At 53.8% G+C, this 23,355-nt stretch overlaps 2 protein-coding genes and 1 non-coding gene across 3 annotated transcripts; all 3 read left to right on the top strand.

Annotated features, from left to right (window-relative positions):
- The first annotated feature begins 2,457 nt into the window (after positions 1-2,457).
- On the top strand, positions 2,458-4,227 carry LOC128269942 (trichohyalin-like). Its single transcript, XM_053007346.1, has 2 exons — positions 2,458-2,743; positions 2,804-4,227. The coding sequence occupies exons 1-2, from the start codon at positions 2,458-2,460 to the stop codon at positions 4,225-4,227; spliced, it is 1,710 nt and encodes a 569-aa protein (XP_052863306.1).
- Positions 4,228-6,834: 2,607 nt separating this feature from the next.
- On the top strand, positions 6,835-22,144 carry LOC128271373 (protein unc-80 homolog). Its single transcript, XM_053008864.1, has 34 exons — positions 6,835-6,978; positions 7,718-7,744; positions 8,436-8,456; positions 8,522-8,667; positions 8,725-8,878; positions 8,953-9,163; positions 9,232-9,605; positions 9,665-9,855; positions 9,921-10,320; positions 10,377-10,489; positions 10,863-10,880; positions 11,082-11,232; positions 11,291-11,669; positions 11,733-11,930; positions 12,687-13,032; positions 13,113-13,209; positions 13,276-13,738; positions 13,796-13,986; positions 14,056-14,268; positions 14,327-14,471; positions 14,539-14,704; positions 14,779-14,969; positions 15,045-15,182; positions 15,241-15,361; positions 15,423-15,618; positions 15,947-16,116; positions 16,188-16,755; positions 16,833-17,393; positions 17,460-17,625; positions 17,697-18,781; positions 18,859-19,007; positions 19,073-20,387; positions 20,455-20,623; positions 20,690-22,144. The coding sequence occupies exons 1-34, from the start codon at positions 6,835-6,837 to the stop codon at positions 21,733-21,735; spliced, it is 10,023 nt and encodes a 3,340-aa protein (XP_052864824.1). The 3' UTR covers positions 21,736-22,144.
- Positions 15,820-15,891, top strand: Trnat-cgu (transfer RNA threonine (anticodon CGU)). Its single transcript has one exon. It is a non-coding gene; the product is annotated as a tRNA-Thr (tRNA).
- Positions 22,145-23,355: the final 1,211 nt, after the last annotated feature.

Here is a 23,355-nt window from a genome sequence, read left to right as displayed (position 1 = left end):
GTGGCAAGCGAAATTTATTGCTCATCCTATGACGTGAAATTATACTGCACGGGTGTGGAGGTGCACTTTGCACTTTCTGAGACCGAACCGGCGGCCAAGGGACCCGTCAAATCGATTTCCACATTCAGTCTGATATGGAGAGGCCCAACATGTGATAAAGATTTCCATATTGGGGGTTTTTTTATTAGATGGAAGATATTGTTCCCAGAAATCAATAACCAACAGTGTCGGTATTTGTCCTTGCTCCGTCCTTATCAGTGTTTTTTCTAGAACCACACGGAACTAAAAAAAGAACCAAAACTGTAAACAGTGGGCTGATTGTTGTTTTTATCTTCGTGTCGTAGGAGTAGTTTCATCAACCGAAGTCCGTAAACATGCACTGACCAAAGGAATGTAGATCCAGAGGGAGCGATTTCACAAGGTGGCCGATTCCCAATTCGTAACTGAGTCGAATCCCAGTCCGAGAAGAATTTGGAGTGTTGGAAATGATTCAGAAGTTGGACTGAAAAATTCCCATAAGAGGACTGTGGACTACGTCAATATGCACATCAGAAGACTCTCACTAAAAAGTAGTATTGTGTTGGGTCTTGGGTTGGGTTGGGTAGGTCTTGTGTTACATCGGATAACCAGCAAAAAGGGGATCAAGCTCAAGGTGGACCAATATTGATAACTAATCCCGTCTGCTCACAAACGTCGCATCTGCAAGAAAGACCCCGAATAGCTAGACGGTGCAAGGGGCCAGGAAAGTCGTCTCGCTTCAGTGCCAGCCAGTCAGATTCATTCATTCGGCACCGCACCGTCACCGCCAGTCGCTAAAATACCGCTCCTGTTTAATGGCCTCAGAGAATGTACCGAATTAAACGAGACGACAAAGGACAGGCCGCTGTGTCCTGGAGTAGAGCAGCAGCACACCCGTGGTCGGCCGGTGGTGAACCTTTCGACACTGCTCCGACCCACCTGCGGCGGCGAAGCGATACCGTACGCCTATTGCAGCCATTACACCCGCAATCCGGTGGACCCATCAAGCCTCTCGGAAACCGGGCAGACTGTGTGCGGAATGTACCGAAAATAAGACCTCATGATTCACGCGGCACGCCACACGGGAAGCGGTGGCAGCGAAAATGGCGTAGCACAGATTCTATAAATACTGCCCATCACTATCGCTCGCTGACGACGGTAGTAGTTGCGCTTTCGCGTGCGCAGAGTCAGGCAGTCAAAAATGGAGGTCGTCGACGGCACAGCCAACAGCTTGAGGTTGCGCTCGCTCGCAAACGGAGATGAGATTCTCGAGAAGAAGCGAATCGGGAACGTCACCGGCCGCGCGCCACAGCGAAGAAATAGAATCGGCGGCCGCGGCACTTCGACAGGAAACAGGCCCGTCCGACCGCACGTCCGCGTTTCAACCGGTGGTGCCTTATCAGTAATGATGCGGTGTGGCCGTGGACACATATTTCAAGAAAATTTTCCACCCAATGGGGCCAGGCACCGTGGTCCTCGCTAGGTTACTCTTCACTGACCGGCCCTGTGACATAGATTGGTCCCAGCGTCTTACCCTACATCGAAATAGATCGTTCTTTGGCTGGGGGTTGGTGGTGTGAACGCCACCAAAAACGGGAAGCCAAACGTTTGGTTAACTTTCTGGTTCACTAAATGAACGATGAGCCAAGGATCTTTCTACAACAACACTCGGTTTCTGGCGCATTTAAGAATTTATTTTTTAAAGAACTACAAACGATAAAATGAAACCGAATGTCATCAGAGTCTCACGGATTGCTTCCTGTTGTGGCTTCAAACTAGCCACAATTGCTAATTGTGGCTCGTCGTTAGTGGTGCGAATGTGAAACATTTCTTGCGAAATGTTTCATCATATTGCTTTGTAGGTCAATTGGGATTGGTTGTTTATCACTCTTGGTGGTCTAGAGCCCATCAACTAAAATCAACAAATATTGCGTTCCACAACTACCCGATAGCCTCAGACAATTCGTTTATTGGTTTCCAAACTAGCCACCTCCGTACTCTGTTGGTCCATATACACCAGACAGATCGTGTCCTTGATACAATTTAAAAAAGGCCACCGGGAATGCACCCCCTAAATCGTCATTCCATTTTAGATGGGATTCCGCAAATCGAAAATCAATGGCGCGTAACTGTTGTCACTGTCCATCAAACCCGCGCGGCCAGCGGAAGATTATTTGTGGTGGTTCCCAACCCCCCAAGCACACTGCAACGCACCCCTCCGGAAACGCTGGCCAGCCCGGGAAGAGGTCCCAAACCTGTGTTCATGGTAACGCTGCCTGGAAACATGTTTACCGACGGCAAATCGGTTCGCGACCGGATCGCCTACGTGGGCCATTTGGCTGGTGGTTAGTGAGGCTAGTGAAACGCCCTTTGCCAATAGTGCCTGTGAACAGACTCTGTGACTCCGCTTCAACACTTCAGACGAGACACTGCGGGAGAATGATCAAAGAGCTATACCAGCCAGCGGAACCAAAGTCGCACCGTCCGAGCTACGCCAACAAGGCGGTCATCCTGAGCAGCGGCAAGTGGGAGCAGATGTGGAAGAAGGTCACCAGCCCGGCCGACAAGGAAACGGAGGTGCTCTGCCAACAGGAGCGCGAGTTCCGGGAGTACCTGAAGCGGAGCTCGAAGAAGATGACCGGCAGCTGGGAGAACACGGTGCAGAACATCCGCGACAAGAAGGAGGCGGAGCGGTTGCGCCGCGACAAGGCTAAGATCGAGGAAGGTAGGTATGGACCGCTGGGCGGGTAGTTGAACTACAACTCATACAGCCTTCCGGGAGCAGATCAGCGCCACTACCGGGAGTTGAAGGCGGCGGACGAGATACAGCGGCGGGAGTTGATCCAGAAGGCGGAAGATCTGATCCAGAAGGACAAGGTGGGTCCGCGAGTGCTGGAGAGTGCCGCCAAGTTCTGCGAGGTGCTGAAGGGTCGCGAGCTACAGCGCCAGTTCCGGCTGGAGCAGGAGAACGCCCAGCACCTACGCCGCCAGTCGGTCGATCAGCAGACGTTGTCGCAGGCAAATCAGTGGTTGCGGTCGCACGGCGACCGGCTGCTGGAGGACCGCCAGCGGTTCGACAACTACAAGCGCGAGCTGAAGGAGACGATGGTGCGGAACCAGGAGCTGCAGCGCCAGCGCAAGGAGGCGCTGGTGGCCGAGGAACAGCAGAGCCTGGAGGTGATCGAGGGAGAGATGCGCCGGCACCAGGAACGGGAGCGTCGGGCAGCGGAGGAGAGCAAGGAGATGCGGCGCATGAGCGCCCTGGAGGCGATCCAGATGGCCGAGGACCGGCGGGCGCGGCTGAAGCGCGAGGGCGAGATCGAGGACAAGCTGATCCAGATCTACACCGAGGGCCAGCAGAACATCGCCAGCTTCAAGCAGACCCTGCACGTGAACAAACACCGGTTCCGGGACAATTCGAACCAGCTGCGGGACGCGATCGAGAGGCAGCGGGCGGCGCTAACGCAGGAGGAGCGCAACCTGCAGCGGGCCGCCGAGGAGAAGGAGCGGATCGCGTCGATCAAGGAGCGCGAGCAGACGGAGCAGGCTAAGCAGCTGAAGGCGGCCCGGATGCAGGCGCACCTGGATGAGATCGAGTGGCAGCGGCAGCGGGAGGCCGAGGAAGCGGTCCTGACGCGGCGCGAGTACGAGGAGCGACTGAAGAACATCGACGTCACGTACGGCTTCGATCGCCACAAGGTGGCGGACAAGACGGCCAAGACGTACGCCCAGCGGAAGCTGCTGCTCGGCCAAATGGTGGAGAAGGAGGTGCGCGAACGTCGGGAGGCGGACACGGCGCTCGAGCTGCGGTACGCGAGGGATTGCGCCGACAAGGAGAACAAGCTGTTCCTGCAGTACGCCCAGGATCTGATCGGAGACGCCCGGGTCAAGGGGCGGCCGATCCTGCCGCTCCTCAAGACGGTGCAGAGCTACAAGCGGGAGCACTTCCACGACTTCAAGGAGGCAGACATCGTTCCGCAGCACTTGCTATCGCGCGTCCCGATCAACAACAAGCTGATCGAGCACGGGCTGCTGGACCGGTTCGAGACGCACCAGAAGGCGCTGGTCATACCGAAGAAGCCGGCCCCAGCCGGACGCGTACCGACCGCTGGGGCCACTCTCGGACTGCCATCCGAACTGCGGCCCAAATCCAAGGGAGGGTCGCCCAAGGGTGGCGCAAAAGAAAGGCCTCAAGAGGGGACCAAGTAGTAGGCGGCCAAGCCAACCAAAGCGTGGAGAATGCTAACAACCTTTTGTACCCTTTTTGGCAGATTGATTGGCCCTGTGAAGCTCTATACTACGGCTCTATCCATTCTAAGGGACGAAAAGCCCTTCGAGTCGACTTCTGATTAATAAACTAATGAGTGACTAATGAATGACAAAATAACACAGGAAAACGATAGAAAGAAAGGTGTAAATAGCCCTATTTTACTGAATGCTTTAAATATTCTTTATTGTTTATTCGTTTGGGTATCCTAATTAGCTGCTTTCTTTAAGTATGTTCATTTTGCTTAGTTTGTTTTTCTTATTGTTTCTTGCCATTTATTTTATTCTCCAACTTAGGACTTAGCAGCTGTGGTTTGCTTAGTAATCTTTCTTTAATGTTTAATGTTTGTTCACTAACAGCCAACTGTTTTCCGTTGCGCCAAACAACATGGCGGACGCCAGCGAAACTCAACGCCAACTACGCTTTGGCAATGGCCGGGGTGCTGTCACCCGTTTGACCGTTGAAAATTTCGCACTTTGCCACGCGGCTCGATGTCAAACGAAAGCGCGCGCTCTCGAATCGGGCGCGTAGTGCTTCCAACAGGTCCCGGCACGGCTAATGGCGCGCACGCTCGTCCGTGGCCACGTGCATTTGTTTGTAAATAAACTTCCAAAAGCGGGATGGCGGCCACAGTGCGCAGTCTCCTCCGCCGCCCGGAACCGCGAGCGAAGAAGTAGAAGCAGAGCAACCTGTCAGCGAACGCCAGCCGAACCTGGGACCCATCGTTGGCGCTCTGAGCGCGCGCACGCACCTTCACGCGCCCGATGGAAAATTCACTCCCAGTCGGGTTCGACCATTTTTCCAGTGCAGCCATTACATCGCTACGGGCTGGTTTCGGTGGTGCTCCTGCTCTGCTCCGGAACATGTAACTCCGTTGGGCGGTTTTCGGTTTTTCTGGTAAGTTTAGCGCGCGTCCCCAAATAGCAGTGGCATCGCCTGTCGACCGTGACAAGCATCCCCGTTGGGCGTTCCTTTGGGGCCGGGAAAATTGGCCACCATCGCTCCACAGTTGGGATGGGTGGTGCTGAGAGGCCTCCGATTGTATCGCTCCATGTAAGCGGTTATATAATTCGTCCAGCTGGTGGGCCACACCTGGGCCAATGGATCTAACGTGTCCACCGGAAGTGAAAATGGATTTTCATCACTTAACGGTGTGTGCTGTGTGTTGGAGGAAGTAAAGTATCTGGTGACGTGGAATAATTAGGTCGACCTTTCTAATATGGCGGACCCGTGCACAGTACCAGCTGTGACAAACGGGAACCATGGTTCAACAAGGTGTGGTGCCTCGGGGTGTCCAGTGTTCGATACCGTGAAATGAATCTTTTACTTCCAACGAACAGGATTTCCGCTTCTGGACAACCGTCGCGGGAAGGACGTAAATCCCGGAAGCAAACCGAACCGAAGGGATTAAATTGATTGGCGCAGCAACAGATCGACGGGACTTATTGAATTAACGAAGCCCTTCAATCGAGCGTCGAGCGTGGCCGAGTGAAAGTGAAACATTTTGTACATCACCATCATAGGGTGTGCGCCAATGGACAACGTGATTTGAGGGCTTACATAAAAATTTTATCACCCCCGAGGGCCGTAAAAGCGGAACACCACTCCCCACGAAGATGGTCCGATTAGGGCCACTCTTTTCTCGCTCCCCAGACCCGTTGTGCGCCTGTACCGCCTGGAGAAAGATGGAGCTTGCGTTGGAGTGTGCGCGTGTGTGTGTGTGTGTGTTTCGCAGCATGTAAATCGTCGGTAGGAGCGAGTCGGAGTCGGAGAGCGGGTCGAGCGCCATCAAAACAAAACCACTGCTCACCACACGCATTCCGGATCGATGAAATCAGCTGTTGAATTTGACACTTGCTCGATGCCATTGCGCAGAGGCGAGCCCCACTCTGGCCCCACGGAGACGAGCCCACACACAGGATCAGTGACCGGCCAACGGGGCAGCCTTCGGCCAACGCGGCCCAGAAAACATAAACAGAGGCATAATCGATGAAAATCGAATCAGATTAGCCGACTCCGTTTTTGAGCCTGGCACTGCATGCGGTAGCGGGGTACTGGGCGGGATCATTTTCATGGCCGACTTGGCGGGAGAGCGAGAGCGAGGGAATGCATAAAATTGGCTCATCTGTTGCTTGGCGGCCGTTCCGCTTGGGGCGCGCATGTGACGCCCCGGGGGTTGGTGCCAAATTTTATTTCTCATCTCATTGGAAGCGCCAGCGTTGTTTGCTTGTCCTTCGACTCGGGAACCCGCGACACAAGGCTCAACAAGTCCAGTGTGAAAGTGTGTACCGATGTGTCCGCTGGCCAACTACTTGATGAATCGGAAACTGTTGCTCGGTCGAATAGTCCTTGGCACTGCATCAACTATCGTACCCGGGATGGTGTGTGTAATTAGAATTCAATGCCATTATGACACCGTAATTGGACTAACGGGTTGGATATTTATATTGTGCACGTGCAGGCATATCACCAGCCAATAGCAAAAGGGTGACCCGTCCGTTCCACCATTTTATCTCACCAACAGAACCTACTTTCCCACCTGTCTCGCCATGGCGAACACTTCGTCTACCAATCCCATCGACGAGGGTCTGCAGGACCTGGGCGTCCCGGTTCCGGTCCAGACGTTCCTGTGGCAACAGATAGCACCGTTCATCCGGCCCAAGCTCGGCAAACTGCACGAGGCCAGCTGTATGGTACGTATGCGGTTCGGTGCTTTCGCTGCCCCCTCGCTCCTCATGGTGGCAGTATCCTTAAAAACCGATAACTTCCTTACAACAGTGCCGTCATAAACCGTCTGCAAAGAAGAAGCAATTAACAATTGTACATAATTTGTTCCCTTTTTACGTTCATGAGGCCTGGCAGTGAAGTACTGGCGCCTCCATTCAACTAAATCCAACATTAAAACAATGTGCAGGTTAACTAACAAGGCTAAGCATTGGCTCAAAAGTATTAATTTGGAGTTTACCTAATTTTGTAACAACTTCGTTATTATTGTTAAAAAAACTACTAAACTTATTGTTTTCCAGTGTGAGCTGTGAGTGTAAATAACGGGCAAACATTGAAACATAAATTCGGCATATAACAACGGCACTAAAGGGCCCAACGGAATGGTTGGACGCAAAACGAGCAATCCCGGAGAAGAGAAAAACCCATAAACACTGAACATAATTATCTACATAGTCGTGCGAATTGATGTTGATTTCATGCTTCTCTCTTCTTTTCTTCTGCCAATCTCTCAATGTTTGCTATTGTCATCATGTGTGCCCCAACACAACAAACCAAAACAAATGTTAAAAACCAACATCATACATACAAACAAACACCTCCAAAACGTTACTTTGCATTCCGCGTACCGCGAAACAAATTCAATTCGGTCGCTCTCGCTCTCTGTTTTCGCGCGAAACAATAACGCAAAATTGTATTGTACGATAGTTCTGTCAACACGCACCCGGACACCATGTAAGTGTACATAACTTCATGTGGTTGATGATAAAATCCTGCGTATCCATACGTTTTGTTCGTTCGATACTTTGCCCATCATGCCAGCGCTGGTTTGGTCTCGGTAAAGCCGCTAGCTAGCGATTGGAATGCGATAGCTGTGTCGTGTAGAGCTCCCACCGCCATTAGTACCACATTGCGCGTCACGTTCACGGAATTCACCTGTACGCCTGTACCTTAGCTGCCGTAGGATTAGTGCTGCATCCTAACCCGGTGCAGCAGGTACATTACACCGTAGCCGTAGTCACTGCACACGTAGCCCGTAGTCACCCGTAGTCCACACGTCGCAGAACACTGGCTATGGTAGTTCGCTTTTCCCATCCAAGTCCCAGTCCCATCAGTCAGTGGAAGTAGTTCTTGTAGCTGTCTTACCCGTTGGGAAGCTAGTCGATCGTACCGCATGGTTTGGGCATGATTCTGGCATGATTTCGAATCGTTCGTAGCTGGGTCGTAAGGCATGTCGGCTCGTTTGCAGAGAAATTCATTATGAGCGGTCATCGGCCGTGGCTGCCAATCATTGCGCATGGTTGCTGTATTTTGTACCCCGATTTGTGAATGTTCAAGACACGCAGTCAAGGCTCTAAACTAGACTAGGATTTTCCATTTTTTCACACGAATCTCACTAACGCGCACCGTTCTCTTTCCAACGCAGGAGCTGAAAGAAGCCTGTAAGGTAAGTGGATGGAAGCGTGGTAGCCACCGGATGGGCCACTCATGCGAGTCGATCATATTTTACAGTCGTTCGAGAAGGTGCTCGTCCAGAACATCCAGTTTGGGCTATCGCCTTCGCTTTCCTCGGCTCTGGAATCCATCCCAAGATGGCGCATCGTGCAGGCGGCCCTACCACACGTTATACACTGCGCCGGAGCGTTGATGCACAATCGGTGAGTGAGGTTTGTTGGCACCGTCTGCTCGCTTGGTTACAGCCCTTTCCTTTGCAGTGTCAAAGATCTGCAAGCTCTTGGATCGGCGGAAACCAAAATTCTCTACACGCTACACTGGATACTGCTGTTCGCGGCCGAAGAGTGTGCCGATGCCGAAGCTGACAAGGACAATACCACCAACAACTACCTGTTTTCGATTCCCACCATATCGGTAGGTGTCGTTCGGGAAGCTCGTTGTGACACAGTGCACGCATAACTCACCACGGTTCCTCTGCCCTTCTGCAGCTGTTTGTGTTTCTGTTTGCCCCGATCGCCCACATGCTGAAGGAGTCGGACTTTCAAAACTTTCGCCTCGAAAATGGGCTGAAAATGTGGCAAGGAATGTGGGAGTACCGTGCCCCGAATGCGCCCTGCTTTACGGCCCCCGTCAAGCCGAAGGCTCGCAACTTGCTGAGCTCGGTCAGCACCACACCGTCACCGGAAGTCTTCTCGCCAAGTACGGCCACAAGTGTTGGAAACCGGCGTAGGACAGTTTCAATTCAACAGTACTCTTTCACGTTCCAGAGAAAAACGAAAACATCGAATCACCGCCCAGTATGTCGTATTCCGGAACCGTCAAGCACGACGATGAGCTGTCGTTTGTGTCGTCGCCGAAGGATTCCGTCTTTCCGGAAACCATCCCCGAGGAAGCTTCGAGCGTTGAGGAGGAACGCGTCGTCATCTTTCGGCTGCCGATGGACGGTGGAGCGCCGGACCCATCGTACTATACGGCCGATGCCAGTCTGCTTCACCATGGTGCCAAGTTCAACAAGCAGCCGCACCAGACGGCCGGCAGTAGTGGCACCGGTCCAAAGCCACACCCTCTGCACGACGCCCGGCACGACCATCATCGAGGCGAAGCGACGAGCTTTGACTTTGACAAGATCGACACGTACAGTGTAAGTTTGGTTTGACTGGCGAGGACAGCTGATGGTTCATTCGGGGCGTCTTCTTGCAGAAGGACTCAAAACCCAAGACTAGCTCCTCCACGGAACGGGAGTCTTTCGATACGGACCCGAAGCTGTCACAGACACACAAGTGTGATGTGGTGGCGGCCACCTTTCTGGACGTCGCGGTTCTGCGTTGCCTCTTCATCTCGCACTGGCAAGAGGAAGGCGTCTACTGGAGTCTGCATTATCTGTACAATAGGTAACGGCACCGGCAAAATGGCAACCCGTTTCCTGTACGGCACTAACCACGGTGTACTCTTTTAGGCTGCGCGATATAAGCGAAGAAACGTCCGTTCTTCCATCGCACCCGAGAAGACGATCGAACTCGTTGCCAATACCGCAGATTGAGATTTCGCTCTATCAAGGGCCCACGAGCAGTCGCGATAGTCCCAGTATCGGGTCGGTGAACAAGGACTACATCGAGATACCGGATCCACCGATCAACGCCATGCTGACCGACTCGCTCTGCTACACGGCGAAGGTTTCATCCGAGGACAGTTCCCTTGGGCCGATGACTGAGCGTAAGGGCAGTGAGAAGAAGCGTCGCGTGAAGATGGCTGATCTGCGCACCCTCATCGAAACGCGCATTCTGTCCAAATCCGACCGGGGACTGGAAAAGATTGGGCTCGACGCGAACAGCAACGGAAAGCGGCTGCAGCAGATGGTATCTCACCGATCAACGCTAGAGAAACTGCTACTAAATATGCCTTCGTTTTGCAGGAATGTCACCGAAGTTTGGACACCGGCGAACGGCAACTGTCCCGCTCGGCGTCGATGATCTCACGGGCACCATCGACGAATCTGGTTAAAGGCAAAAGTATGCCAAGCTTAAGGTATGCATCATCTGAAAGGGTGTTCCACATAATGTGCATGATTCTAAGTAGAATAGAGGAGGATTCGATACTTCTTCACGCTATCGACGAATTCGTACGCTACTGGTCTTTCAATCAATCTCAGCTATTACTGCGTCGATGTTAATGATGTTGACAGCAGTATTAGGTTCTGAGCTTGATTCTCTCACTGGCTAACAATCGCAATCTAATTCTAGACAACGGTCGTAAGAAATTCGATGTTTTGCACCTCTTCTCTTCAAATGTACTTTCTAATGAAATCTCCACGCTTTACTAGAGCATAAAGTCATTTTCTATATCTATTTTACTGTGCTGTAAAAACTCCATTCCTTCTCCATCTGTAAAACGATACCAGCTGTCTCATTGATGGCGGGTAAGTTTCTTCTCGTTCACCTACCCCAAAACGCCTTCCCGTGCTATCCTGCTAACCACCATCTGGACTGCTATCGGTATCGCACTATCAAAATTGGTACTCCCACCTTCATTTCGATCGATCCCCAACACCTTCGCCGTAGTGTGTCCGTGGAACACCGTGCTAAACGTAACTAACGAAAGCTGGTGTTGTACTTGACAGGCTGCATCGTGCCATCGAGCCAGCGCCGAAAATCATCCGGAATGTGCAATCGAGCACTCAGTCGCGGCAATCGAGCACTACTCCCAAGTACCCGATCATTACCGTCACCGAGCACACGCCGACACCATCGCCGGACTTTATGAAACGACAGGTTCGATCCAGCGGCATTCATGTATTGTCCGACGCCCCTTACGTGCGCTATCTTGCAGGGTTCCATCGACTCGCAACTGGACGCGCTCAGTGCCGGGGGCAGTACCGGAATCTTCAAGTCGCAGATGCTCCGTTCGCACACCGATTCCCACATCGGGTACACGTGCGTGTCGGACGAAACGGAAGCGCCCGGGTCTTGTTTCTACATCAGCAAGGAGGGCACCATCGACTACGAGGTCGTTCTGCTGGCTGTCCACTGTGTCTTCAAGCGGGACTCAAGCGTGTGCACACTGCGCGTCCTCGAGGCGGGCCTAAACATTTGCGAAATCCTGATGGACCTCGGTGTGCTGAAGCTGGGCGATCATGCCCACTCGCTTACGGTCGGCATCGTGAAGCGCGCCTTCATGCACTTGGGCTGCCCGCATGGGTGTAACGATGGTAAGCGTCGTGCAAAAGTTCCCCGCTAGAGTGACCGCTACAGTTTGATCGATCGTCTTACAGCAAACCGCGGTCCACCGGCGGAGGTGCTCAGAACCACGTGCAACTCCGTGTTGTCCCGACTGCTGCGCCAGAACAGCAAGCTGCTGAAAAGCAATCTGCGATCGTTCATCAAGGAATCGTCCATGCACGAGGTGACCGACTTCTTCCACGCGTACCTGGGCTTCTGTGTGGATCCCAGCTCGCTGCTGTCCCCGCTAAGTAAGTTGTGTGGCAATGGGCAATCAATGTTGTTACACCCGAATAGCTATGCATCAGTTTCCCGTCGTGGCCGTTTTTGTTACCAACGCTAGGCTGTGCTCAATCTACCTATCTTCTGCTATCGTCTATATTCTTGATAAACGGCACCCACTCGCTTATGATTTCATCACCAAACAAAACACGCGTTGCGGAACTACCACTTTCTTGTGGTGACGGATCGCCATCCTTCGAGCGTGCCGTTATCTAGCTCGCGGTTCATGGTAGCGCTCCTTCCTTACTGCACATGTTCTGTATCTTTATTTCGCTACAAACATTTACGTTAGACGACTCGGTGTCAGCGTGCGATCGGACAACTACACTAGGTAGCTTGTACAGGATCTGATCCTCGTGTGACGCATCATCCATGGCTCTTATTCACCTCTCAACCTGTGCTTCAACCATGCATTCTATCGAAAGGTGCTTTTTGCTACTCTCTGTCACTCTATACACTTCATTTTCCTGCTTCGCATAGCAGCAGCTGGGCGCAAAATTTCCATTTCAATTCCGACGCCACTTAAGTCGCTTGCGTTGAACCGAAATTTGTACAACACACAAACAGATCTGGAGCTTAGTTCGATTGGCCACCGTTTTCAGCTAGCTGCTGTCTTAGAGACCCCCTGTGGGAGTGAAATATGAAAACTTGAACCATCACCACGTTCCCATTGCTTGTCGAGTAGAAAGCTTGCACGTATATGTGTTTCATCTTCACCGATTCAGACCATAAGAGAACATCTGGCATAAAATCGTTGAACCCTGACTTTGGCGGTATATCAGGCGGCCAGGGCGGTTACGCGACGAACTTCGGGAGCGGTTTGACCGGTGGCACCGAGGGTCCGGTCATCGCGGCCGTTTTCAAGACGCTGGCGACTCGGTTGGTGCGTTCGCTGAAGGAGCTCAAATCGCAGGACAACCTGGCTCTGTACAGCGACGTGCGCCAACTGATCACCTACGTCAAGGGTGCCCACGGTGGCCCGTTCCGGGTCGTGGCGCTCAGCGGCATTCTGGCGGTGACGCCGCGACCACACAAGCAGGCTCCGAACATGCAGACCACGCGCGTTATACGGTAAGCCGGCGGTGGACCTGGGATTCTGACGGAACAGAGTGTACGAAGCGCGCCTTTTTCTCTATCTACTTCACGTCCAGCCACCTGCCCACGAACGACATTCAGTTGCTACAGCAAGATGAGAAAGCGCAGCGCAAGCTGCTGTTCAAGAAGAAGAGCACTTCTTCGACGTGCGTCGTAAGTAGAGCTAAATGTCCTATCGGTGTAACTTTCTCTCAATAAGATAAATACTCAAACGTGTAGATCGTTCCTTTCCTGTTGCAGCTGTTAGAGACGGAGGGATTCGAGGAACCGGGTTACCGGGCTAGCCAGAGCCCGCTGAGTAATCCGCGACGTAAGGGGCCGCAAGTGCGGCCCACGCTAACCCCTCGGCACAGTGAGCGTGCCCTTCTGTCTGATTCTACTTCCAGCTCCGAGCGCAACTCGGTCGGTCGGCTGACGGGCATCGTGCGCTGGTTCCGTCGCTCGAAGGACCGCGACTCCATCGATCTCGAGTCGGGCATCATGGGCGCCAGTGGCAGCGAGTCGATGACGAACTTCATGCGCAAGGGATCGCTCAACTTCCAGACGCGCTCGACCCGCGCCACCGAAGGCATCGGTCGCTCGATCCAGAAGGCAAAACGACGTGTGGAGCGCCGCCTAAATAGGCTCGGTATCGGCAAGGGCAAGAAGAAAACCGGAGGAACCGAGGATACGGGCGGTGGCTGTGAGTATCCGGCGATGGCCGAGCGCGCCACAACCTCATTTCTTTTTCGCTTTCCAGATTTCAGCCGCCGGAGCTCGCTGGACATCAGCGATGGGCCACGTGAGTCTGAGGTGGTGGTGCTGAAGGAGCGCAGACTCATTCCGACCCTGCCGGTGCGGGAAGGGATGGCCAGGTTTGCTCTGTTGCTCGAGGTGTGCGCCCCCGGATCGGTACCGGATCCGGCACTCGTGACAGCTCTGTTGGACCTGGTAAGTCGCTAGCATTCGATGTGTTCATTTCCAAGTCCCTCAATACGCCGTACTCTCCCGACCGTGTAGCCTCAAGCGCCAATAGTGGCCAGAGCAGCGTTTCTCATCGAGTGTGCCCACTTCGTGCACCTGTGCAACCGCGGACAGTGGCCATCGTGGATGAAGCAAAATCTGCCCGTATTCAGACCATCCGGACCGGCGATGGGTACCCGTTCGGCAATGGCTGCCGGAACCCGTCGGTCACACGTCCTCCAGCGAGTGGCGGGCAAAATGTTCCATCAGGTGCGTTCACGTTCGATCGCCTCAGAGGGCTGAGATTAACTATTCGCTTTGACTTTAGTGGGGCGAAGCGCTTGGTGCACGACTGAATGAGATGATCAATAACGAGAAGCAAAACGCAGACCAGCTGGCAGCCAGTCTGTTGGATCCGGAGAAACAAAAACAGTTGCTACAGCAGGACGAAGAGGAGGACTTTTTGGACGAGAGTAAGCAAAGATAGCATCTTCTAAAAGCGCACCACTGAAGACCTGTGGTCCTTTCTCATCGTTTCAGCAAGCGTCAACCCGCACGGCAACGATTGCCCACCGGCTCTCAAGCTGATCGCTTGTGTGCTTTTGCTGGAAATTACGGCGTTCTTGAGAGAAACTTACCAAACGTTGCCGAAGGCGTCACGTTTGTCCACCAAAGAGAAGCACGCCCCGTGGGATAAGGTGTCTCGGTAAATACTCGGATCAAATTTGCCCGTGTGTCATGGCTTCGGTACGCCAATCATGGTTTCGTTACGATAAACAGGTGTGACACCAATCGGCGATGGTCGATGGCCCTCAGCTCGATGGGCCATTCGCAGACATCGGCCCAAAGTCTGCAGTCGATCGCCGGCCAAACGGAGCGCAAAATCTCGTTCGTCCTGCAGGAACCGGATAACGAGTCGGAAAATAGTAGCAACACGACCCTGACGATCCAGGGAGAGGAAAATGTTCAGCGTAAGTAGTACGGTAGTGCCACCATTGCACGATGGCCGATGGTTACTTCATCTACTAACGGTGTCCCTCTTGCAGAAGGAAAGCGCACTCTGGCATCTCGTAATATTCTGCTTCGCCGTGGTACCTCAACTACGCCCGCCGGTGGCTCTTTCAAGCGCCGGTCCTTGAAGCTTCGCAGAGGGGCTAAGGATTTGAAGGAAGTGGAAAACGAATGTACGTGCCAGAAAATTACCCAACTTAAACTGTGCTTAAACTCTGCCTCTGCTTACAGATCCTGTCCGGCGCACGGATTCCATTCAATCGAAACGGAAGGTCTCTTCGCTGTCCGACAGGAGCGACAACTCGGAACCGGGACAGATTAGCGGTGGAGAAGAATCTCCAGGCATTTTGAGGTAAAGAAAGTGATATCTTCTCTGTTTTTGCACAGACGTAATAACCCTCTGCTCCGAACAGTGACGATCAACCTCCGGAGTCTCCGTGTGATTCCAATGATTCGGATGAGACGACGAAAAATTTACCGTGGCTGAAAGCGGTTTCAAATTTTCTTGGGTCGTTCAACTACTATTGTGATCATCAGAACTTTTGTCATCCACACTGCTACCGCCGGCACATGCGAGCGGCCGCCAAGTTAATTCGTGCCATCCGTAAGGTAAGACAAGAGCACCGTATTTTAAAATTTGCCACATTCACACGCTTGTCATCCACGCGACGCTTGGATGAAATATACCTGTTTTGGTTCTATCTGCTAGAAAGCGCTCGAATAAGCGTTCGAGCAAAGCTCATTGTGTTGTCGACGCATGCGCTGACAGCACCGTGTTCATATAGCGTTACGGAAGCGTGAGCTCCTGTAGCCTCTTTAGCTCAGTGGTAGAGCGCTGGTCTCGTAAACCAGCGGTCGTGAGTTCAATCCTCACAGGAGGCAGATGCTTCGAAACACTTTTTTATTTTTTTTTACAAACTTTTTTAATATTTTTCAGATTCATGGGGATGAGTTTGGGGTTACTGCTTCCAGCTACGCCCAACCGAATGAGTCCGCGAAAGGAACAACGAGACGTGATCGTTCGAAGCAGGTCCGCAAAGTGTCTGATCAAAGTTCTTCGCAAACCTCGCCATCGAAGCGCAAAGACAGTGTCACAAAGCGAGATCGGTAAGCATGGCCGAGGGCTGTGAATAGATTGCTAAATGACTCCCCAACCTTCCGTTGTCCCACAACTCCAGCATCGTACTGCAAGACGAATCGGAACCGAACACTTCCCAGTACTCAACGTTCATTCACGAACCGAAGCAGCATCAGGAGGATCCGCCGGTGTTGAAGTACATCAAAAATCAAGTGCGCGATGTGTTCCACTCGCCGATTGCATCGCTCGTCAAGGGCGCGGCCGTGCTGACGGAGGAACAGTTTGTCGAGGTCATCCCCATTGCGTGGGAATTGCTGTTGGAAACCGATCAGGAGGTGTCGGCGGCTTCCGCTGCGCTGTTCATACTGGCCTCGGTGAAGGCACCGAACACGGCCACCGACATTATGCAGCGCTCGCTGAAGAACAAATGCCCCAACACGCGCATCCAGGCGATCCTGCGCTATCAGGTGCTGTGGAAGAACCGCTTCCAAGTGTGGCCCCGGATGGAGGAGGGAGCGCACCTCTCGTTCAAGGTGCCCCCACCGGGCATCGAGTTCACGCTGCCCTCGCCAAAGATTGGCATCGAGAGCCTTCCGGTCGTCGATCCACCCTGGATGCCCAGGCAACAGAACAAGGATATGGAAGTGACACTCAACCAAGAGCGACACGTAAGTACTGTTGTGCAGTGATCGCAGAACTGTCCGGTCGATAAAGGCGTTTCGTGGCGTTTGATTCCTTACCGCAGCGATCGCTGGTGACAGCGACAAAAACGCGAAAGAAGCAACAAACGGAAGCAATCCGGCATGCGATGATACAGCAGGAGGACAAACAGCGCTCGGAACGGCAAAGTTTCCTCATCACCACGATCCCCGTCACGCAGCAGGCGGCACACGAGCCCGGGCTTGATCATGGGCCGGCCGAAGATCACGTGGAAGAGGAGGAAGATGGCACCCGGTCGGCGATACACATGCACGCGGCCCACTCGCTGTTCCCGTCTTGTCTCTGCTCGTCCGTAATGCAGATCGTGGCCTGCTTGGATGATGCGGCCGTCAACTCGGACGGCTGCGCGGTCTACGAGGTGGCCTACCAAGTGATCTGGATCTGTCTCGTCGAGGATTCAGCCCTCTTTCTACGGTACGTGCTGGAGCGCCTGACGCGCGATCATCAGGATCAGATGTTTAAGCTGTTGCGCCACCTGATACGGTTCGTGCCAAGGTTGCCGCAGCAGGCGGCTTTCGCCCTGTACAATTACATCATTGGCTACGTCATGTTCTACGTACGATCGACCCACGAATGTAGCCAACAGGTACGTCACTAGTGGTCACCACAATCCAACAGCTGTTCCTCATTCGAATGGCTTCGTTCGTTGTAGCTCGTCGGTTCCGCGCTGTCGGTCCTGTGGATGGTGGTCCACAGTGTCCACGGCATCATGTTCAAGGACTTAAAGCAGATTCTGCGCAAAGAACAGTGCGATGCTTCGATACTGCTGACGGCGAACGTTCCCTCGGCCAAGAAGATCATCGTGCACGGTCCGGAAGGTAAGTTGGACGGGTGCCAGGCGACGTCCCGCAAATTTAATCACATTTGATGTTGCTCCTCTTTCCGGCAGACGAGGGTGGCATACCGTCTCAGTTCCCGGTGCAGGAGGACACGCAGTTTTCGCAGCTTCTCAACGAGTCGTTGGACTTTTTCGGGATCGACGAGAAGAAGCACGCCCAACACGTGCTCGTCGACTACAAGACTCACCAGATCCTGAACCCGAACTGGTACGTGCGCGATCTGTACTTTTTCAAGCGCTCGCAGTACCCGCAGCTCCGGCTGGTCGAGATGAAGACGGAGGACTCGTTTAATGCGCTGCAGCGCCAGGAGCTGTGCAAAAAGTTTGTCGAAATCGGAAAGGTACACCTGACGTGGGCCATCCTGAAAAACGTAGACATGGTGGTGCAGCGTGTCGTGTTTCTGCACGAGGAGCTAATGAAGCTGCCCTCCTTTCCGCGGAAGGCACTCGAAGTGGATCTGGACCTGCACCAGGGCGGCGAACTGGGCAAGGAGCTACTGGGGCTCGACGTTCTTCACAAGTTCATGTGGGTCCGGCTGATAGCGCGCATGTTCGAGGCGATGGCCGGCAACTTTGCCTACTCGGCCGACATCCAGCTGTTTCTCAACGTGCTGTCCGGGGCCGCGCTGCTACACTCGGAGGACGCGTGCATCATGCGCTACGTCACGGCTACGTTCATCAACGCGGCGTCCAACTTTAAGAACATTTTCTCCACCAACGGCTACTTCATGATCATGCCGGCCATGCTGCAGGTGTACTCTCTGCACCAGACGAACAAACTCGTCACGACCACGATCGAGTACGCGGTGAAGCAGTTTTATCTGCTCAACCGGAAGCCCTTCATTCTGCAGATGTTCGGCTCCGTGTCGGCCATCCTGGACACGGACGAGAACGGTACGTACGGCGAGGCGCACAAAGTGCAGTCTAGCTGCCTGTTCAATCTGCTGCTCAGCCTTGAAACACCATCCCCGGATCCGCTCAACATCGCGGAACTGGTGAAGGAACCAAAGCCACTGAAGGCCATCGATTTCTGCTACCACGATGAGGACGAAATGGTCACCGTGCTGGACTGCATTACGCTCTGCGTGATGGTTGTGTCGTACTCGGCCGAGAGCACCCGTGGCTACCAGATGCTGGTCAGTGTGCTTTGATCCACTGTGTATTCTCACTTCTGCAGCACACGATCCGATCGACATTTTCCGTTTCTTTGTAGATCATTTTGGAAGCCATTCTCCCGTGCTACATGCAGCAGATACAGTCGTCGTCGTATATTCCGCTCGAGGGCAAATGCGAGCGAGACATCATCCTACAGCTGGCCGTCACGATCCGCACGATGGTGCACAACTGCGAGGGACTGTCAAAGTAAGGGCGGGTTAAACGGTTCATGCCTCGGTCCACGATCGGTAACTGGTTGTTTTCCGTTACAGGAGCTACAACGGACCGTTCCGGAACAGCCCCGAGCACAAGGGCTCGAGCCAGCGGAACTGTTCCCGCGGGCCACCGTGTTCGCCCGGGCTGGACTACGACGACGAGTCCCACGCCAAGTACGTAAGCGATATCGGACGCTCGAAGATACTGAACGACTCGGTGGACGATTCCGAAACGATTCGTGAATATCGGCGCCCGCGAGACGTGCTGTTGTCGGTGGTCGGCGACTTTATCATCTCGGCTTCGACGCGGCTCGCGGAGCTGGCCCGCAAGCAGGGCGAACCGAAGCCGACTGAGCTGCTGGACGTCAAGTGTCACGTACGGTTGGCCGAAATTGCCCACTCGCTACTGAAGGTGTCCCCGTACGACCGAGAATCGATGGCCTGCCGCGGGCTGCAGCGGTACATGCAGTGCATCTTCCCACGCGCCGAATGGGCCGACGATCACGGCATGAAGCCCACGCTCGTCACGATCCTTCGCCGGCTGGACAAGGTGTTTCTGAAGATATCGAAGAAGTCGTCCGTGCGACGCAACACCAACTGGGAGGCGGCCGCCGGCCTGCTAAAGGGCGTCTCCGAGGCCATCATCCGCTACCCGCACATATTGCACTGGCGCGAGATGAAGGCCCTGCTGACGAACGTGCAAAATCTGATCGTAAACGAGGGAAACTTCCCGGAAGGAGTGTCCGGCGCCGGGGCAGCCCTCATGTCCAAGAGTCCGCCCGCTTTTTTCTGCTCGAACGTGGTACGGCTGGTGGCGCTGCAAGTCGTCAGCCCGGTCGACTCGCTGTCGCACGGCCTGGAGCAGATCTGTGGCGGGAGTGCCGACTTCCCGACGCAGGAGAAAGCCGAGGGCTTCCTGATGCACCTGCTGATGCCGCTGTGCCTGAAGGTGTGCAGCGGTCGCGGCATCTCGGACGTCGGTGAACTGAAGCAGTCCGACATCTCGTTCCTGGTGACGGCCGTCCTGAACGCGATGAGTCCGGTCGCCGGCCGGACGGCCCAGTCCGGCATCCAGGCGAACCGGACCGGCGCCGATCTGCGAGCCGGATCGCTCACGTTCACCGGCAGCCGAGATGCGAAGCGACCGGCCAAGATATCGAGCGCTCTCTATCAGGCCACCTTCCTGGCGCTGCGGGTGCTCTGCATTTGCTTCGAGACGCGTCTCTCGCACGAGTGGCCCCGCATTGCGCGGGTCATGCGCGATCTCGGCAGGCGCAACGAAGCCGCACCGGAACTGTGGAGCTTCCTGGAGTTTGTCGTCACCCAGCGCACACCGCTGTATATCGTGCTGATGCCATTCATTTTGCACAAGGTACTGTGGTGCCGAAAGAACCGGAAAGGGACCCAATCTCTGATCTTCTCTCTCATTGCTTTGACAGATTTCGCAACCACCGATAGGTGACCACGAGAGACACATGCAGTTTCTGATCCGCGAACGTATGCGTGGAACGCAACCATCCGGGGGCACCAAGTCGCGCGGTGCCATCCTGCTCGAGTTGTCGCGCGAATTGCGCGAACTACGGGAAGAACTCGAAACCAGACGCTATGGTAAGAAACGGAACTCGGTACTCAGGTGTTGTGGTCCATTTCTGTTAACCTGACATCCACTTGCAGATCGTGACATGTCGACGGAGACATCGAAACGGGACATGCCGAATGTGCCGGCGGCCCCGGAACAACCGGTACGCCATCAGCAGCGCCCGTCGCTGATCTCGATGCTGACCGGGGTTCCACCGCCCACCAGCCTGCTGTCGGCGCTGCAGCAGGACGCACGCAGTGGAACGGGCATCTGCACGTCCAGCGACACCCTGTCCCAGCAGACGCTGCAGGCACCGAAAGGCGAATCGCTGTCCAGTTCCACCACAACGACCACCAACAATCGGGACGCAGGGCTGCTCGCCGACTCCCAGAGTGCCGATCTGACGCTGACATCCTGCACCCTGGCCGAGGCCGGTTCGGTCGACCTACAGGCGACACCGGGCAGCCAGGGGGGGGCCATCATCGGTGGTGGCAGTATCCCGCACCTGTCCCACTCTGTTTCGCTCCAGGCGTCGGCCGCCAAAACGCAACCGCCCCGGTTGAGGTTCGTGTCGTCGGTCGAGTTTAAAACCTCGTCCGGTGAAACCTCCACTACGCCCCTCTCGCCCGACAGTCTGGCCGACGACAGTTCCGGCGAGAACCACAACAAACACCGCCTGCAGCGGTCGAGAGCCCAGAGCCGCAAAACGTTCCGCAACCGACGCGGTATGCGGTCGAACAATTTCAATGAGCCCGGCTTCAGCAGCATCCCGACGGTGGCCGGCGGCGCAGGTCTGGCCATGGTACCGTCCCCATCCTCTGCCGGCTCTGGGGTGGCTGCTGGACCAGGCGTGAGTGTGATCGGTTCCGGTGTGGTAGGTTCCGTCGCTGTGCCACCAACGGTGAACGAGCCGCCACCGTTCGAACCCATCAACCGTGCCATCGCGACACTGGGAGACCTGAGCTGGGACTCGGTATCGCAGACTTCGTCCACCTCGGGTTACCGGGACAACTACAGTCTGCAGACGGGCCTGCTCTCGCCGGATGGCTCCCTCTCGGGGAACGCCCTCGGGGGACGCTCGTCCTCGCAGCATTCGCTGCTGATGCTGTTCGAGACGCAGGATGAGGACACGCTCATCTAATGCGCCAGCCCTTTCGTCTACTAACGCGCTTCGCCTGATTGCAAAAGAGTGTGGCGACCAAACGATTACGGGACATCGCGACATACTCTTTTGATGCGCCACGGCGGAATAGGTATAAGTAATGTTAACAAGTGTAGAGAGGTATTGTTTTTAAAGCAAACCAATCGCCTTCGGACACCATAGCGTCCTGCAAGGCGTCAAACGTCCAGGAACGGTCTGTTGCGGTCTATAAGTTGGTCGATGTTAACGAATTGTTAGTCTGATAAGAGAAACGCGCAGACGCGCGTGCGGGTTTGGCTTCCGGGTTTGGATTGAACGTTTTTAATGCATTAGAGTTCCACTCTTGTTTCGAATCATTTTAGGTCCCCCGAGTTTTTATATACAGTAGCACCGATAGGGCAAACGAGTATTTTGTATTGAGCGACGAATGTAGAGCCCACCCTTTTTAAAGCGACGAAGATTGTCGGCGTCAGCTCCGAGGCGCGAACCGGGTACAAGTTTCCTTTTTATATATACACAAGAGTATTAGAGTATTAGACTTGTTTATCGATGGTAAGCGGCCAACGCTAAACAACCGATTCAACTGTTATCAAACAAGAAGCAAAAGCAATCAGTATTACTTCACTATTAGGGCTCGCCGTTGCGACCGAAACCAACATAACGCACAAAACCCCCGTCGTCGTGTTAACTGTTGACAATTTACCACCTATCCACCATCAGTATTTTAATCGCAGTCGCTGATAAGGACGAAGCAAAACGAGGTCTAATGCGAGGAACGCTTTTACTCAGTTGTTTTAGATACGAAATGGACGGTTAGGTTTTAACGTGAGGCAAAACAATAGGTGGCATTCGATCCTGCATATCCCACCACAAAGCATGAGAGAGAGAGAGAGAGCGAGAGAGAATGGAACCGGAATGAGTGCCGCCGAGCATGCAGATTTTTTTAAACAACCACGTTAACCTTCCTTTTTGAATGTAGATTTCCCGCGACGGGAAACCGTAAACCGTAGTGAGGAGGAGGCCGATGTTCCGTTAGCCCACACCGTGGGAACGAAAGCCCCCCAAACTCCCGAAGGCCCACTCGGCCACAGTATACAACTTTGTTGTTTCCTTTCCCAGACCCAGACTGACCCAGACTTTGGTGGGGGACAGGACATTTGAACGTTATTCGGATCGGATCGGATCGATATACCTACACATACACACCCGTATATTTATACATAGATGGCATTAGTTGTGTGATGAAGAATTTTACATTTTACGAGAGTGTATTTTGTTGTTCATGTTGCCCGTTTCGAAGTTGTTCGTTCGTTCGTGAAGATGAGATAGAATTAAGAGTGGCGGTGGGGAATATAATCCAGGTTTGCGTCAGGAGAATGGCCGCAAATAGTGCGCCAGGCACGTGCAACAGACTCCACCAACAATCAATCAGCAAGCAGCACGCATATGTATTGTTCTTGTAGCAGCTACACATAACCCACAATGGCAGGTCCTGCTGCTTCGCCGAGCAATGCTGATTACGATCGTTTAGCACTCTACTGGTTTGCGTTAAGTTACGGTGCCGTTCGTTTCTCGTTTGGTTACTGCCATCAAAGTAACCGCATTCACACGTTCAATCGA

This window comes from Anopheles cruzii, chromosome 3, assembly GCF_943734635.1.
Source record: "Anopheles cruzii chromosome 3, idAnoCruzAS_RS32_06, whole genome shotgun sequence".
Taxonomy (NCBI): Eukaryota; Metazoa; Arthropoda; class Insecta; order Diptera; family Culicidae; genus Anopheles; species Anopheles cruzii.
Note: the sequence above shows the minus strand (reverse complement) of the source record. Positions and strands in the feature narration are given on the sequence as shown.